This window comes from Bubalus kerabau, chromosome 23, assembly GCF_029407905.1.
Source record: "Bubalus kerabau isolate K-KA32 ecotype Philippines breed swamp buffalo chromosome 23, PCC_UOA_SB_1v2, whole genome shotgun sequence".
Taxonomy (NCBI): domain Eukaryota; kingdom Metazoa; phylum Chordata; class Mammalia; order Artiodactyla; family Bovidae; genus Bubalus; species Bubalus kerabau.
The window spans coordinates 17,696,097-17,712,040 of NC_073646.1; the positions used below are offsets into that span (position 1 = coordinate 17,696,097).

A 15,944-nucleotide genomic window follows, 5' to 3' on the forward strand; every position below is an offset into this window, starting at 1 on the left:
GACCCAAGAAGCTACAAATATCTGCAGGGAAAGAGAGCTGGGAGGGGAGATGGAGGGAGAGAAGCCACCTCATTGAGCTCAGGAGGGTTTGGGAGCTCAGCAGAGAAGAAATTTCAGAGAAAATTCAGGGAAAGAGGAAACTGGGGTGAAGGGGGAAGGTGCTGCTGAGAATGTCGCCATGGCTTATGAATCAGATCGTCCTCCTTTCCCAAGAGAAAGAAGTCAAGGTTGAGATTTGTTTGACAATTCCTTCAGACCACGGCCGGACCACTTCTACATGCCTATGTGGAAACCGAGCCACGTGGAGCCTGCATTTACAGGGACAACATATGGGTTGGAGAATCACATTCCGATCTGTGTGTGAATCACACCGTCTAGGAGGAAGAAGCATTTAAAAGTGTGACTATAATGTAATGTGCTTGTTTTTACATGAACAACCAAAACTTACACATCTGAATGAGGATCATCTTTGTACATCTGTCTCAGAGATGCTGGCCCTGCTTTGGGAGAAAATGTTCACAGCAAACTGTCTTCTGAGCTAGTTACGAGACACCTGTTAAAGCTTTAGAAGATGCCCCTTGTCTTCTAAAATAATTGAGGAAATAAAGGAGAAATACCACGAACATGATAATCACTTGGAAGACTTTTAAAGAGACCAGTGCCTGGGCCTCACCCCAAGAAATTCTGTTGACTGGTTCAGGGGTGGGAGACTAGATGCCAGCGTTCTGGAACTGCTCCCCAGAGGATTCTCATGTGTGGTCAGGTTAGACACTCTGCATTAGAAGCAGATCAAAATATCCATTGGATTGGTAGCTGAACTGGGAAAAAAAAATCCCACATGTTTGGTGTCAGAAATGTTGTGAGTAGGGAAAGACAGATTTTTGTTTTCACTGTGTTCCAATAAAACTTTATTAATAAAAACAGGAAGTGGGCCAGATTTGACCCAGGGGCTGTGATTTGCCCATCCCTGATCTATATGAGGCAGTGATGCTCAAAGTATGGTCCCCAGACCAGCAGCTTCATCATCACCTGGAGCCTGTTAAAAATGCAAGTTCTCAGGCCCCATCATGCATCTACTGAATCAGTCCCTTGTCCTATAAAATTTTTCTTATTTCCCACCAGGCACTCTTCCTTAATCTGCAATGTGGGTCAACGCAGCATGTGTCTTGAATCCTAGAGCAAGACAAGGTATCAAATCCTAGTGACAGGTAGAGGCCCAGGTTGGATCCAGCCAGCATGACAGTGGTAGAGCTGGGGGTGAACTCAGGTCCTGATGACCTCCTGGGTCTCTACTCTTAACTTCTCTTGGCACTTACAACATCCCAAATTATGCTTCGAAAGCCATGACACTAATTTGAATGGGCACATTCCTTTTTTTTTTTGCCATACCCTGGCATGTGGGATCTTAAATTTTCTGACCAGGGATCGAACACACTCCCCCTACATTGGAAGCACAGAGTCTTAACCACTGGACCACCAGGGAAGTCTTAAGGGCACATTCTAGTATGTTTAAATATCACTCTACTTTTAGAATAGATACATAAATTGTTGTATAGTTATACACAAATCAGAGAAGGCAATGGCACCCCACTCCAGTACTCTTGCCTGGAAAATCCCATGGGTGGAGGAGCCTGGTGGGCTGCAGTCCATGGGGTCACTAAGAGTCAGATATGACTGAGCGACTTCCCTTTCACTTTTCACTTTCATGCATTAGAGAAGGAAATGGCAACCCACTCCAGTGTTCTTGCCTGGAGAATCCCAGGGACGGGGGAGCCTGGTGGGCTTCCGTCTATGGGGTCGCACAGAGTCTGACATGACTGAAGCGACTTAGCAGCAGTAGCAGCAGCATACACAGAAATACTATATTAAAAATGTGATGGAAAACTACAAGTACACATAATTATATGAATAAATTTCATAAGGATAATGTCGAGTGAAAGAAGTGGTGATTCCATTTCCATAAAGGTCAAAAAGAAGCAAAATGAATGTATGGTAAGAGAAGTCATCACAGTGGTTCCCCTAGGGGAGGAAGCAGTAACTGAAAGGGGCCCAGGAAAATTTCTGGGAACATTCTCTTTCTTGATCTGAGTGCCAGTCACATGGGGTGTATTCATTTTATAAAAATTCATGAAATGTATGCTTAAGACTGATGCACTTTTTCTATATGTATATTACACTGCAACAAAAAGTCAATTTTAAAAAACAAGAAATGGGACTAACATCTACAAGTGACCTTGAAATACATGAAAGAAAATGAATTAAGAGACAGAGAGATGGAGATATGTGATGATAAAGCAAACAGAAATCTAGGTGGTGGGAATATGGATGTTGACTGAAACATTCTTTCAAAATTTTTAAAGTTTCTTAATAAAATGTTGAGATTAAAAAAAAAAAACAAACCCAGGGACTTTCCTGGTGGTCCAGTGGCTAAGACTCCATGCTCCTGATGCAGGGAGCCTAGGTTTGATCCCTGGTCAGGGAACTAACTAAGACCTGGTACAGCCAAATAAGTTCAAAAATTAATGAAAGAATTGGAAAAAAAAAAAAAAAAAAAAAAAACCCAAACACGTAAACAGCTCAACTGTCCTACTTTTATATTTCATAGCCTTTAGTTGCTTCTTTATAGCACAGAAATATCAACTTCCAGGTCTGTATCACCACGTGGTTCGTAGGCTGGTCACAGGGCCTCTGGATCCTGCAGCAGGAAGGCAGCGTGGTGACTCACTGGGCACAGACGGGAGCAGGACAAGACTCCCTGGGGAGGCGGTGAAGCGCCCGCAGCGGGTCCCGCCAGCTTGTCCCAAAGACCACGGTAACCAGACCACACTCTGCCAGAAACACTGTCCTGCGCCTGAACTGAGGGGTCGAGCCCCCTGGGGATCTGTCCCCTCACCACCAAACAAAATTCAGGTCAACTTTGGACCGCTGACCACAGAGCACACCCCTGCCTTCAGTGTCTTCCTCCTTCCACATGAAAAGCTGATCCACACCACGAGTCACTGGGGAACTGCAAATTAAAATCACAGCCACTTGTTTCATTCAAAAAAATCACCTATGTAGAATAAAACCCATTCATTTTAAGTATATCAAGTTTTCTCCCTAGTGCTTAACATCATTCCTACTTGGCATAATTCAGCCATTTTGTTTACTGCCTGTTTTGTTTACAACATTGGAGCATTCACCTGGTGAAACTTGGATTTTTGTCCAATTCGTTCATTGTTGCAAGTACAGCACCTGGCTCACAAGAGAGACTCCATGAATATTTGCTGAATGAATATATACATTAATATGGAAAATGTCCAAGATATATTATGTGCAAATAGCAAGTTGCAGAAAAATATATTTATATATTCTGGATGTTAACAACAGAGGATGGAGATCTATACACACACATGTGCACACATATCACACACACACACACACACACACACACATAGGTGCACACATTCCTGGAAAGAAGGCTACAGTAAATTGTTAAGAGTTGTGACCTTTAAGTAGGGGGACTGAGGGATTTTTATTCTACTGTCTCCTGTATGTTTGTATTATATACACATATGTATTATACATACATATATGTATATACATTTATACATACATATAATAACAACATAAAAAAACCCCTGTATTGGCAAGGGAGAAAGGGAAAGATATACCCAAATGAATGCAGAGTTTCAGAGACAAGAAAGAAGGGATAAGAAGGCCTTCTTAAATGAATGATGCAAAGAAATACAGGAAAACAATAGAATGGGAAAGACTAGAGATCTCTTCAAGAAAATTGGAGCTTTCAAGGGAGTATTTCATGTTTGGATGGGCATGATAAAGGACAGAAATGATAAGGACCTAGCAGAAGCAGAAGAGATTTAGAAGAGGTGGCAGGAATACACAGAAGAACTGTGCAATAAAGGTCTTCAGTTCAGTTCAGTTCAGTCGCTCAGTTGTGTCCGACTCTTTGCGACCCCAAGAATTGCAGCACGCCAGGCCTCCCTGTCCATCACCAACTTCCGGAGTTCACTCAGACTCACGTCCGTCGAGTCAGTGATGCCATCCAGCCATCTCATCCTCTGTCATCCCCTTCTCCTCCTGCCCCCAGTCCCTCCCAGCATCAGGGTCTTTTCCAATGAGCCAACTCTTTGCATGAGGTGGCCAAAGTACTGGAGTTTCAGCTTTAGCATCATTCCTTCCAAAGAAATCCCAGGGCTGATCTCCTTCAGAATGGACTGGTTGGATCTCCTTGCAGTCCAACGGACTCTCAAGAGTCTTCTCCAACACCACAGTTCAAAAGCATCAATTCTTCGGCACTCAGCCTTCTTCACAGTCCAACTCTCACATCCATACATGACCAGTGGAAAAACCATAGCCTTGACTAGATGAACCTTTGTTGGCAAAGTAATGTCTCTGCTTTTGAATATGCTATCTAGGTTGGTCATAACTTTCCTTCCAAGGAGTAAGCATCTTTTAATTTCATGGCTGCAGTCACCATCTGCAGTGATTTTGGAGCCCAAAAAAATAAAGTCTGACACTGTTTCCACTGTTTCCCCATCTATTTCCCATGAAGTGATGGGACCAGATGCCATGATTTTTGTTTTCTGAACGTTGAGCCAACTTTTTCACTCTCCACTTTCACCTTCATCAAGAGGCTTTTTAGTTCTTCTTCACTTTCTGCCATGAGGGTGATGTCATCTGCATATCTGAGGTTATTGCTATTTCTCCCGGCAATCTTGATTCCAGCTTGTGTTTCTTCCAGTCCCCAGATAATCACAATGGTGTGGTCACTCACCTAGAGCCAGACATCCTGGAGTGCGAAGTCAAGTGGGCCTTAGGAAGCATTATGACGAACAAAGCTATTAGAGGTGAGAGAATTCCAGCTGAACTATTTCAAATCCTAAAAGATGATGCTGTTAAAGTGCTCTAGTTAATATGTCAGCAAATTTAGAAAACTCAGCAATGGCCAAAGGACTGGAAAAGGTCAGTTTTCATTCCAATCCCAAAGAAAGTCCAGACTACCATACAACTGTGCTCATTTCACATGCTAGCAAGGTTTGCTCAAAATCCTTCAAGCTGGACTAAAACAGTATATGAATAGAGAACTTCCAGATGTACAAGCTGGGTTTAGAAAAGGGAGGGGAACCAGAGATCAAATTGCCAACATTCATTGGATCATGGAGAAAGCAGGGATTTCCAGAAATAGCTACTTCTGCTTCATTGACCATACTAAAGCCTTTGACTGTGTGGATCATAACAAACTGTGGAAAATTCTTAAAGAGATGGGAATACCAGACACCTTACCTGCCTCCTGAGAAACCTGTATGTAGGACAAGAAGCAACAGTTAGAACCAGATACGGAACAAGTGACTGGTTCAGAATTGGGAAAGGAGTTAAGACATTGTATATTGTTACCCTGCTTATTTAACTTATATGCAGAGTACATCATAAGAAATGCTAGGTTGGATGAATTACAAGCTGGAATCAAGATTGCCTGGAGACGTATCAACAACCTCAGATATGCAAATAAAAGCACTCTAATGACAGAAAGTGAAGAGGAACTAAACAGCTTCTTGTTGAGGGTGAAAGAAGAGAGTGAAAAAGCTGGCTTGAAACTCAAAACAGCTTCTTGATGACGGTGAAAGAAGAGAGTGAAAAAGCTGGTTTGAAACTCAACATCCAAAAAACTAAGATCATGGCCTCTGGTCCCATCACTTCATGACAAATAGAACGGGGAAAATGGAAGCAGTGACAGAGTTTCTTTTCTTGGGCTCCAAAATCCCTGCAGATGGTGGCTGTAGCCATGAAATTAAAAGAGGCTTGGTACTTGGACGGAAAGCTATGAAAAACCTAGACAGTGTATTAAAAAACAGAGACATCACCTTACCGACAAAGGTCTGTGCAGTCAAAGCTATGGTTTTTCCAGTAGTCATGTACGGGTGTGAGAGTTGGACCATAAAGAAGGCTGAGTGCTGAAGAATTGATGCTTTTGAATTGTGATGCTGGAGAAGCCTCTGGAGAGTTCCTTGGACTGCAGAGAGATCAAATCAGTCAATCCTAAAGGAAATCAACTCTGAATGTTCATTGGAAGGATTAATGCTGAAGCTGAAGCTCTAATACTTTGGCCACCTGATACGAAGAGCTAATTCACTGGAAAAGACCCTGATGTTGGGAAAGACTGAAGACAAAAGGAGAAGTGGGCAGCAGAAGATGAGACGGTTAGATAGCATCACTGACTCAATAGATAAGACTTTGAGCAAACTCCAGGATATAAAGGAGCCTGGCATACTGCAGTCCATGGGGTCGCAATGAGTTGTACTTAGTGACTGAACAACAACCAACAACATTCCATGTCCCGTGTGACCCTGTCCCATCACCACATGAGGGTGACAGGGACCCATAAACCACAATGTGGGGTGGAGTAGAGACCAGAGTGAAAAGTACAACACTCATCGTCCCAGAAGGGTCACCCAGCCCCGCCTCCCACTGAGTCAGGCCACACCACCTGCGACATGGGGCTTGTTTGCAGAGTGAGATATTTCTGTCTGACCCAATGTTGATGGGCAGAAACAGGAAAGCTGTTTGCAATTACACAGATGAGCACAAATTCAGCCAACATGCTCTGCCGAGGAACTCTTCACACTCAGATGGCTAAAGCAAAACCTCGAAGAATGATGAGAGGCCACAATGCCATAAGGAGAAGAAACACTCCCCAAACAGGTGCATTACAGGAGTGGACCAGCTCCAAGTCCATGCCAACCTACTCTTCACAGTTCCTGGAGGCCACAGCCCCACCCACAAACCCCAAGGAGACCAGCAGAGTCACTGACCTCTGCTCAGCGTGTCCCAACCTCAGCACCCCTGATCTCCTCCTCTGTTCTGTGCACTGTAGGATGTTGAGCAGAATCCATGGCCTCTGCCTCCTAGATGCCAATAGCTTCTCCCAAGTTGTGACCACCAAAACTGCCTCTGGACAGTGCCAGACGTCCCCTCAGTGACAAAAATTAGCTCAGCTGAGAACCAGCAGTCTAACTGCTTTTCTAAGTCAGTAGGTGCCCAGGGGTAGCCAGACAAAATGTATTTGGTGAATTCAGTGCAAGAACTGCTCTTGTTAGGCTGAATTCCCCAAACATGGAACTTGGTGGTATGGGATCTCCTGCTGACACTGACCATGAACCCAGAAGTAACACGTGCTTAGGGAGGCAGTGGAGCAAGCTGGTTCAGGGTCTGGCTTGCTCAGTTGTTTGCCTCTTGGGTGCCTGTGGCAGAGATAGCCGTGTGGTCTCCAAAGCCTTTTCTTCCTGGACAAGCAACTGGACTACATTTTCCAGCCTCCTCTGCAGAGAGCTGTAGCCAAAAGACCTTGGGTGGAAGCGAAAGTGATAGTCATAACTTCAAGGTCCGCCTCATAAAAACTTCCCACGCAAAGGTCAATCCTCAACTCTCTCCCAATCACCAGCTGGAGATGAAACCCTCCAAGGCCTGAGAAGATGGCAGAGCCACAAGATGGAAGGAGTCTGGGTTGCTGAATCACTGCATGGAAGGCCACAGGGGAGAAGACCCACAAAGGGCTTGCAAGCAAGAAATAAGGACCACAAAATCTTGGCGGCTGATCTATTGCAGCTGTTACCCTTAAGTAATAACGGCGCCTTTTAAGCGGGTCACTTGAGCTCTCCAAGCTTCAGTTTCCTCCTCTGTAAAATGTGGATAACACCAGTACCTTCCTCATTTGGTTGTGAAGACCAACTGAGAGAGCACTTGGGACAGTGCCTGGAGCACAGTAAGCCTTGATGTGTGCATGCTCAGTCATGTCCGATTCTTTGCAATCCCATGGCCTGTAGCCCACCAGGCTCCTCTGTTCATGGGGGTTTCCCAGGCAAGAATACCACAGTGGGTTGCCATGCCGTGCTCCAGGGGATATTCCCAATCCAGGGATCAAACCCATGTCTCCTGTGGCTCCTGCATTGGCAGGTGAATTCTTTACCACTGAGCCACCTGGGAAGCCCAAGCCTAATGATTAGTGTGGAGAAGAGCCACAACTGAACTCCGGCCCCTTGCATTATCCCTTCCATGAATTCTTTTCCAAGTCACACTCAGTCACACTCCAGATCACTGGAGAATGACCTGCCCCATCTTCAAACACCTTAGGGACACTTTGGCCTTTTAGGCACAATTCTTGGGCTTCCCTTGTGGCTCAGCTGATAAAGAATCCACCTGTAATGCAGGAGACCTGGGTTCAATCCCTAGGTTGGGAAGATCCCTGGGAGAAGAGAAAGGCTACCCACTCCTGTATCCTGGCCTGGAGAATTCCATAGACTGTATAGTCCATGGGGTCACAAAGAGTTGGACATGACTGAGTGACTTTCAGTTTCACTTTTCTTGTATGAGGCTAGGGACCCTCATTTTATCACGTGGTTGTCCATGCATTTCTTAAGCATCTTGGCCCCTCTGTACCAAAGGGGCCACTGAGAAGTCAACGTGACCCTGAACAAGGATGGAAGAGAACCCCACCCATGAATCATCCACAGGATGTCTCTCCTCTGCTTCTCCAGCCCCAACAAAATGAGGCAGAATAAAATCTGAAAGCAGACACATAATGGGATCTTTGGCACCAAGCCAATGGACACCCTTCCTGGATCTCTGTAACTTGGGATCCTAAAGGGAGTGGCTGAGAGTTAAGCCCCAAAGACACCCCTCCGCACCCTGCTCCTCCCCTTCTCCAGCCAGTGTAGACACCAGCTCCTGGAGACAGAGGGAAGGCTGAGCCTTTCCGCCCACTCTGCCTATTCTTCACCCACTTGTGTGCTTTTTTTTCCCCTGGTAAATCATGTCCTTGCCTAAGGCCATCTCTAGACATAATTGCCATTATAAGTCAACTACATTCTGTCCTGATTTAATGCAGGGGGTGGGGGTCAGGCAGACACCCAGGGAGGCAGTTTTCATGTCAACTTACAAAGAGGGAAAGAAAATTACACCCACTGTGCATCTGCTGTGTGCTAAGTGTCCTGCACTCATGTCAGCTCACCCATCCTTCGTGAAGGCAGGAGCCGTATCTGCCTTGCTCACCTCTGTGTCTCCAGTGCTACACAATCTTGGGCATGCGGGAGCTGGTCAGTAAGTACTTATCCCCTAAGCCCCCTCCCACGGCCCCTACTTATCACTGACCTCACTGCATGAGTTACTACCCTCATTAACGTGCTCTGGTCACTTAACCTTCCTTCTTTTCTTTGAATAAGGTCATTGTTACCTCAGGGCCTTTGCATATGCCATTTCTTCTGCCTAGCATGTCCCTCTCTCCCATCTCTGCAGGGCTGGTCCTCTCTCAGCTTCCCTGGTGGTCTAGTGGCTAAGACTCTGTAGCTCCCAAAACAGGGGGTCTGGGTTCAATTCCTGGTCACGGAACTAGATCCCACATGTCACAACTAAAGATCCCATGCGCTGCAACTAAGATCCAGCTCAGCTAACTAAATAAATATTAAAAAAATAATAATAAAGTAATGCTCCAGGTCCCCTCTGTTGCCTTCCTTTACTTTTCTTTAGGTGTGTGTTTGTTTTTTGTTTATCTCACCCCAACTAGAATGCCATCCATGAAAGGATGGATTATTTCTATCTTTCTGTTATTTCTCTAGCAACTAAGCACAGCATTGCAGCACAGTAGGGGCTTGATAAATATTTGAGGCTATCCAAAATCACTGCAGATGGTGATTGTACCCATGAAATTAAAAAACACTTACTCCTTGGAAGGAAAGTTATGACCAACCTAGATAGCATATTCAAAAGCAGAGACATTACTTTGCCAACAAAGGTCCGTCTAGTCAAAGCTATGGTTGTTCCAGTGGTCATGTATGGATGTGAGAATTGGACTGTGAAGAAAGCTGAGCACCAAAGAATTGATGCTTTTGAACTGTGGTGTTGGAGAAGACTCTTGAGAGTCCCTTGGACTGCAAGGAGATCCAACCAATCCATTCTAAAGGAGATCAGCCCTGGGATTTCTTTGGAAGGAATGATGCTAAAGCTGAAACTCCAGTACTTTGGCCACCTCATGCAAACAGTTGACTCATTGGAAAAGACCCTAATGCTGGGAGGGACTGGGGACGGGAGGAGAAGGGGACGACAGAGGATGAGATGGCTGGATGGCATCACCAACTGGATGGACATGAGTTTGAGTGAACTCCGGGAGTTGGTGATGGACAGGGAGGCCTGGCGTGCTGCGATTCATGGGGTCGCAAAGAGTCGGACATGACTGAGCGACTGAACTGAACTGAACTGGGCAGTGGCGAGCCCGGACTCTGGATCCAGACAACCCGAGTCTGAATGCTGGCTCCAGGGTCTTGAACCTGGTGCTCATCTATCACTCAGTCTCCTCACTAACCTGATGACGACACCCCCATCATAGTGTTTGCGTGAGGATTAAATAAGTTAATTCAAGTGAAAACAGTTGGAGTAGCTCCTGGCATATAGGAGATGCTATATGTGTCATTATCCTTGTTAAAAGCTGAATGAACAGGGTGGGGAGGGGAGGGGTGAGGAAGAAGGCAGTCAAAAGGTACAAACTTCCAGTTGTAAGATAAATAAGTACTGGGCATGTAACGTACAACATGTTGACTATAGTTAACACAGTATGATACACAGGAAAGTTAAGAGTTCTCATCATAGGGGGAAATTTTTTTCTTTTATAAAATTGTATCTATAGGAGATGATAGATGTTAGAAGCCTATTGTGGTGATCGTTTCACAATTTATATGTAAATCAAACCATCCTGCTGTACATCTTAAACATGCGCACTGATGGATGTCAATTACTTCCCAATAAAACTGGGGAAAAAAAGAAATTTAAAATAAGAAACCAGGGGGGGAAATGAACACCTCAAAGATAGTTTCTATATGCATCTGGAAAATGAAGAATGGCAGCTCAAAGATATTAAAAGTGATATAGCAACCAAACTCTGGAATCTGGTTTTCTGATTTTGAAGACACAGCAAATAGCTCTGGAAATACCACTACAGCAAAGGCTATCCTTGAAATAGAGAGACAGGTAACACTACAGCTTGTGCCCTGCAGGCCCTGGCATTTTAAAGGTTAAGCCTTCTCCAGCTGACTGGCAGCTCTGGGTTGGCAGGGCCAGGATGAGGCAATGGACAGAAGGGATGTCTGAAAGGATACTCTCGATTTCTGCCTTTATTCCACACACAAGCCAGCCCCCTCTCCCAGTTGCTGGCTCGGCTGCCGAGCCTGACTGCCTGCAGCCAGCATTGAGGTACAGGCGAGGCCGAACCTGGCCTCCACTGGCTCCCCTTTCTCAGGCCCTTAGGGACACGGACGACTGGATAAATCCCCAGCCCCCTGATGGTGGCCCTCATGGAGACTTGTCTGGAATGAGGCTTCATCCAAAGGCACCAAAATTATTAAACAGCCATGCAAGTGGAATAAAGGCCCCCAGGAACTCGGGCAGCTGGCCTGGTCTTCAAAGGCTGCCACTGCAACCCAAAATGAATGTTTAAGATCCAGCCAAGTTTTGCCCCCTGAGTGGACTCTGGTAGCCTCAAGGAGCTCTCTGGAGGAGAGGTGAGGTGGGGGTGCTGCTGGGGGCTCCATGTTCTGCCAGGGGAGCCCCACTATGACAGGTCTCCACCTCCACCTCCTGATGACTTGGCCTCTACCCATGTGCAAGGTCAAAGCCACAATCCACAGAACCCTCACCAAGCACTGTGCCAAGCCTGTGGCAAACACGATTTCCTTTTGTCCCTGCAACACCCTGTGAGGTGGCAGCTGAGATCTACAAACAAGGAAATCCTAGTTCAGAGTCAAGTACCTTGCCAAGATAGGGAATTGTCCTTTACATCTAATCCACTGGCATGTTTTGTTGTCTCTGCCAATGTAATTACATCCCATCGTGTCATTTCTCTGAATCCCCTCTGCCACCTCCCTGGCCCAAGCCACCTTTACCTCTCCCCTGGATCATCAGCATACAGCCTCACACATGGACTTCTCACTCCCCTACCAGCTCCCTGACAGCCCATTCTCGACTCAACAGCTGGAATGAAACTTTAGAACATTATCCAAATCCTATCACTTCCCAGTCAAAACCCCCCAAAAGTGTCGCAAAGCACCTGGAAAAAGTTGCAAACTTCTGGCTCTACAGGTTCTGTTTGATCTGCCCCCTCCTGCTTCTCCATATATTGGAGTAACGTGGGAGAACAGAGGAGGGTCTTCTTGCTATTCAAACTGTGGTCCCCATACCAGCACTGGTGCCATGCAATGTATTAGAAATATAGATGCTCAAGTCCTATCTCAGACTGGTTGGGAATCTGCATTTTAACAAGATTCCCCCAGGTGACTCATACACACATAAGTGTATGCTGAAGAGTCAGTTGGAACCAAACAGACTGAGTGGGAAGCTTGGCTCAGCCACTCACCAGCTGGGTGACTTGGCACAAGTGACTAGTGACTTGCTAGTGACTAGTGCAATGAAGAATTCACTTACCCAAAGCGAGGTCTGGTCTATGCCCGTGGCTCCCGGGAGGTGATCTCCAAGACCCTGGGATGTCTGGCAGGCATGCCTTTGTGTGCCTGGGGGCTCTGGCCGTGGGACTAACAATGTGATTTATGATGGGAGCTTTCAGTCACTCAGTTCAGTTCAGACCCGTCATGACTGAGGCACAAGTTGGACCTCTAGGCGGTGCTGGAGACAGAAGGTCGGCCACTGGACAGAGTGTGATCAAGCCCCAGTTAAAACTCTAGATATCAAAGGCTCCTTGGTTGGCAATACTCTATGCACACTGTTACCCCCTTGTGACCAGGTGGAGGTACTGCCACCCATGACTCCACAGGAAGAGGATGACAGGACCCTCTGGACTCTGCCCTGAGCGTCTCTTTCCTCAGTTCAGTTCAGTCGCTCAGTCGCGTCCGACCTTTGCGACCCCATGAACTGCAGCACTCCAGGCCTCCCTGTCCATCACCAACTCCTGGAGTCTACCCAAACCCATGTCCATCAAGTCGGTGGACAGATTCTAATTTGCATCCTTTCACTATCATAAAACTGTGGTCATAAATAGTGCTTTCCTGAGTCCTGTGTATCATTCTGGTAACATATTAAACCTGAGTGTGGTCACAGAGCTTGTGAATTTGTAGCCCATTGGCCTGAAGTGAAGGTGGTTCTGGGGATTCCTGAGCTGGGTGTCTGAATCGAGGACAGCCTTGTGGGGATGCTCTCTCAGTCTTTGCAGTTGATTCAACTCATCTCATTTCCCTTCTCTGAGCTTCAGTTTCCCCAGCTGAAAAATAGCCATCAAAGAGACCATACCTTATATGGTGTTGAAAGATAAGTGAGATAATGAATACATAGGAGGCTCACAATAACCTCAAATATTACTGTTCCCATCGTTCAGACGGAGAAGGCAATGGCACCCCACTCCAGTACTCTTGCCTGGAAAATTCCATGGACGGAGGAGCCTGGTAGGCTGCAGTCCATGGGGTCGCTAAGAGTCGGACATGACTGAGTGACTTCACTTTCACTTTCCACTTTCATGCATTGGAGAAGGAAATGGCAACCTACTCCAGTGTTCTTGCTTGGAGAATCCCAAGGACGGAGAAGCCTGGTAGGCTGCAGTCCATGGGGTCGCACAGAGTCGGACACGACTGAAGCGACTGAGCAGCAGCAGCAGCATCGTTCAGACAAGAAAACTGAGGCTCGGAGAGGTAAAGCAGCTTGCCTGCAGTCACACAGAGTGTGAAGCTAGATCTAGCTGACCTTGTCCACATGCAGTACTGTCTACTCATGACATGTTGATGCTTTCTGGGAAGGGAAGGACAGTACTGGTTCTGTTGAGTTGGAGTCATTCACCCCCACCCCAATGCTCCCCACTGTTTCTCTTCTCTCCTGAGATCCATGTGACATGAATATTAGACTTTTTAATATTTCTCCATAGGTCTTTTTTCTATTCTTTCCCTCTCCCCTGCCACCACTCAGAGAATTTTTTATTCTCTGTTGTTCAGATTGCCTAATTTCTCCTGATCTCGCTTCAAGTTCACAAACTCTTCCCTCTGTTATTTCCATTTTGCTATTGAGTCCATCCAATGAATATTTTATTTCAGTTATTGTACTTTTCAGCTCTAAATTTTCCATTTGGTTCTTTTTTATACCTTCTATTCCTGTATCTGCTGGTCTGTTGATCTTCTCTATCTTACCGTTCTTTTCAAGATGGTTCACCCTTACTTTCTGAAGCATGGTTATAATAGCTGTTTTAATGTCTTTGATAATTTCAATATCTGGGTCATCTTGTGGTTAATGTTTGTTGATTATATTAACTCTAGGAATTTGTCAAATTTTGCTCGGTCTTCATACATCAGGTAATTTGGGATTGCAACCTGGGTATTTCAAATCTTATGACAGTATAGGTGTTGTCCCAATTCTACTGAATATGTTGATCTTTTTTACTTCTAGCAGGCAGATGATCACAGGCTAGGCTCAGAGCACAAGTTCTAACCTGCCTTCATGTGCCGTTACTCCAGCAACTGGTCAGTTTTCAAAGCCTCTGCAGTGTTATTACTATCTGCCCGTCACGTGCATCCCCCAGGGGCCAGCTCAGGACATGGTGGTCTACCCTGCGGTTCTGGTCTCAGTCTCTGATACACTGTGTGGGGTCATCTCCACTCCTGCACAGCCTGAGGATGAGTTTAGCAGTTCACACACAAGCTTACTGGATGGATCCCTTCTGGAGCTGCATCCTCTCTGCATCTTTCCCACTCTGGCTCCCAGGGATCCACTTTCAAGGCCCTCTGGCTAGAAAGCCGAGGCTCTAGTTTCTCCACTCTGCTGCTCACTGCCCATGACCAGGTCTGGATGGAGCCAAGTGCCCACTGCCAGCTCCTCACATGCTTCCACCCCCAGGGCACTGCAGGCAACACAAGCTGGCCTGGTTCTGGCGCTGAGTCCACACAGCTTTAGTGTCCAGCCCTGGTTGCTGGACACTGTAGCTTCTGGCAGATGTGGGATGCTGGTGTTTAGGTGAGGAGTCAGATGCTGGGCTGAGCGGCTAACCTCAAAAGTGTCAGCGTTTTGATTCTCATGCACTTTGCAATGATTAGAACAGCAGGTATGAATTTCCAAGTGGTCATTTCTGGATGGACAGGTCCACAAGCTGACCTGTGTTTAATTCCCATAATAGGAATGACATGCTGGATTTTACACAAGAGAAAGCTGAGATTCAAAGAGGTGGGGTAATTTTCTTAAAGTCACACAGCTGGTTCACAATGGAGCCAAGGTTCAAACCCAAGTCTGGGTCATTCCAGGGTCCCCTCCTCTATGGCAGATCCATCCATCTCACCGTCATCATCATAATCAATCCGGTATTTATTGAGCAACACCTAAGTACAAGGCACTGCCCAAAGCTTTTTACCTGAACTGTTGAGACTGGAAGAAACAGAGGAGGAACCTGAGGCTCAGAAGAGAGATCTCAATCGCCCAAGGTCACACGCACTTGCTGAGTGGTAAAGGTGATATCTGAACCAAATTGCACACTTCAATCCATACTCTGAGCAACCATCTCTCTAGGAGGCAGAGATGGGCCTGCTGCCCAGTGAGTAGGTCCAGGAGGGGAGAAGTCAGAGCATGCAGGAGGCTGCAGAGAGGAGGCAGAGCATAGGTGGGCCAAGGCCAGATGTTGGGGAACATCTGTACCCTGGAACAAATCCATGGCATCTCGATCTCAAGGGAGTTTCTGTCTCTCACTGAATGGTTATGCCCCTCTCAGACTGGCTTGCCCTCCTCTCCTCCACTGGAAAACTACTGCCTCATGTCCCAAACCCTGACACTTTTCCAGCATGTCCTCTGGTACCCATTCAACTCTGAGGTCTTTCCAGGCAAGAGGGCGGCACACTGTGCTCCAGACCTCCCTTCTCATTCTCCTCTACGCCTCTCTACCCGTCTCATCTCACCAGCAGATTCAATTAACCAATTTGATG

General features: G+C 46.3%; 1 protein-coding gene across 3 annotated transcripts in view; it reads right to left on the reverse strand.

Moving 5' to 3' along the window:
• Positions 1–15,944, reverse strand: part of SYT17 (synaptotagmin 17) — an 87,296-nt gene that overhangs the window by 10,957 nt on the left and 60,395 nt on the right. For 2 of the 3 annotated variants that reach the window (XM_055561179.1, XM_055561180.1), the window contains exon 8: positions 5,870–6,013. The exons of the other annotated variant lie outside the window; for it this stretch is intronic. In XM_055561179.1, coding sequence (XP_055417154.1) covers positions 5,870–6,013 — 144 coding nt within the window. The remainder of the gene's footprint in view (positions 1–5,869; positions 6,014–15,944) is intronic. 3 annotated transcript variants of the gene reach the window in all.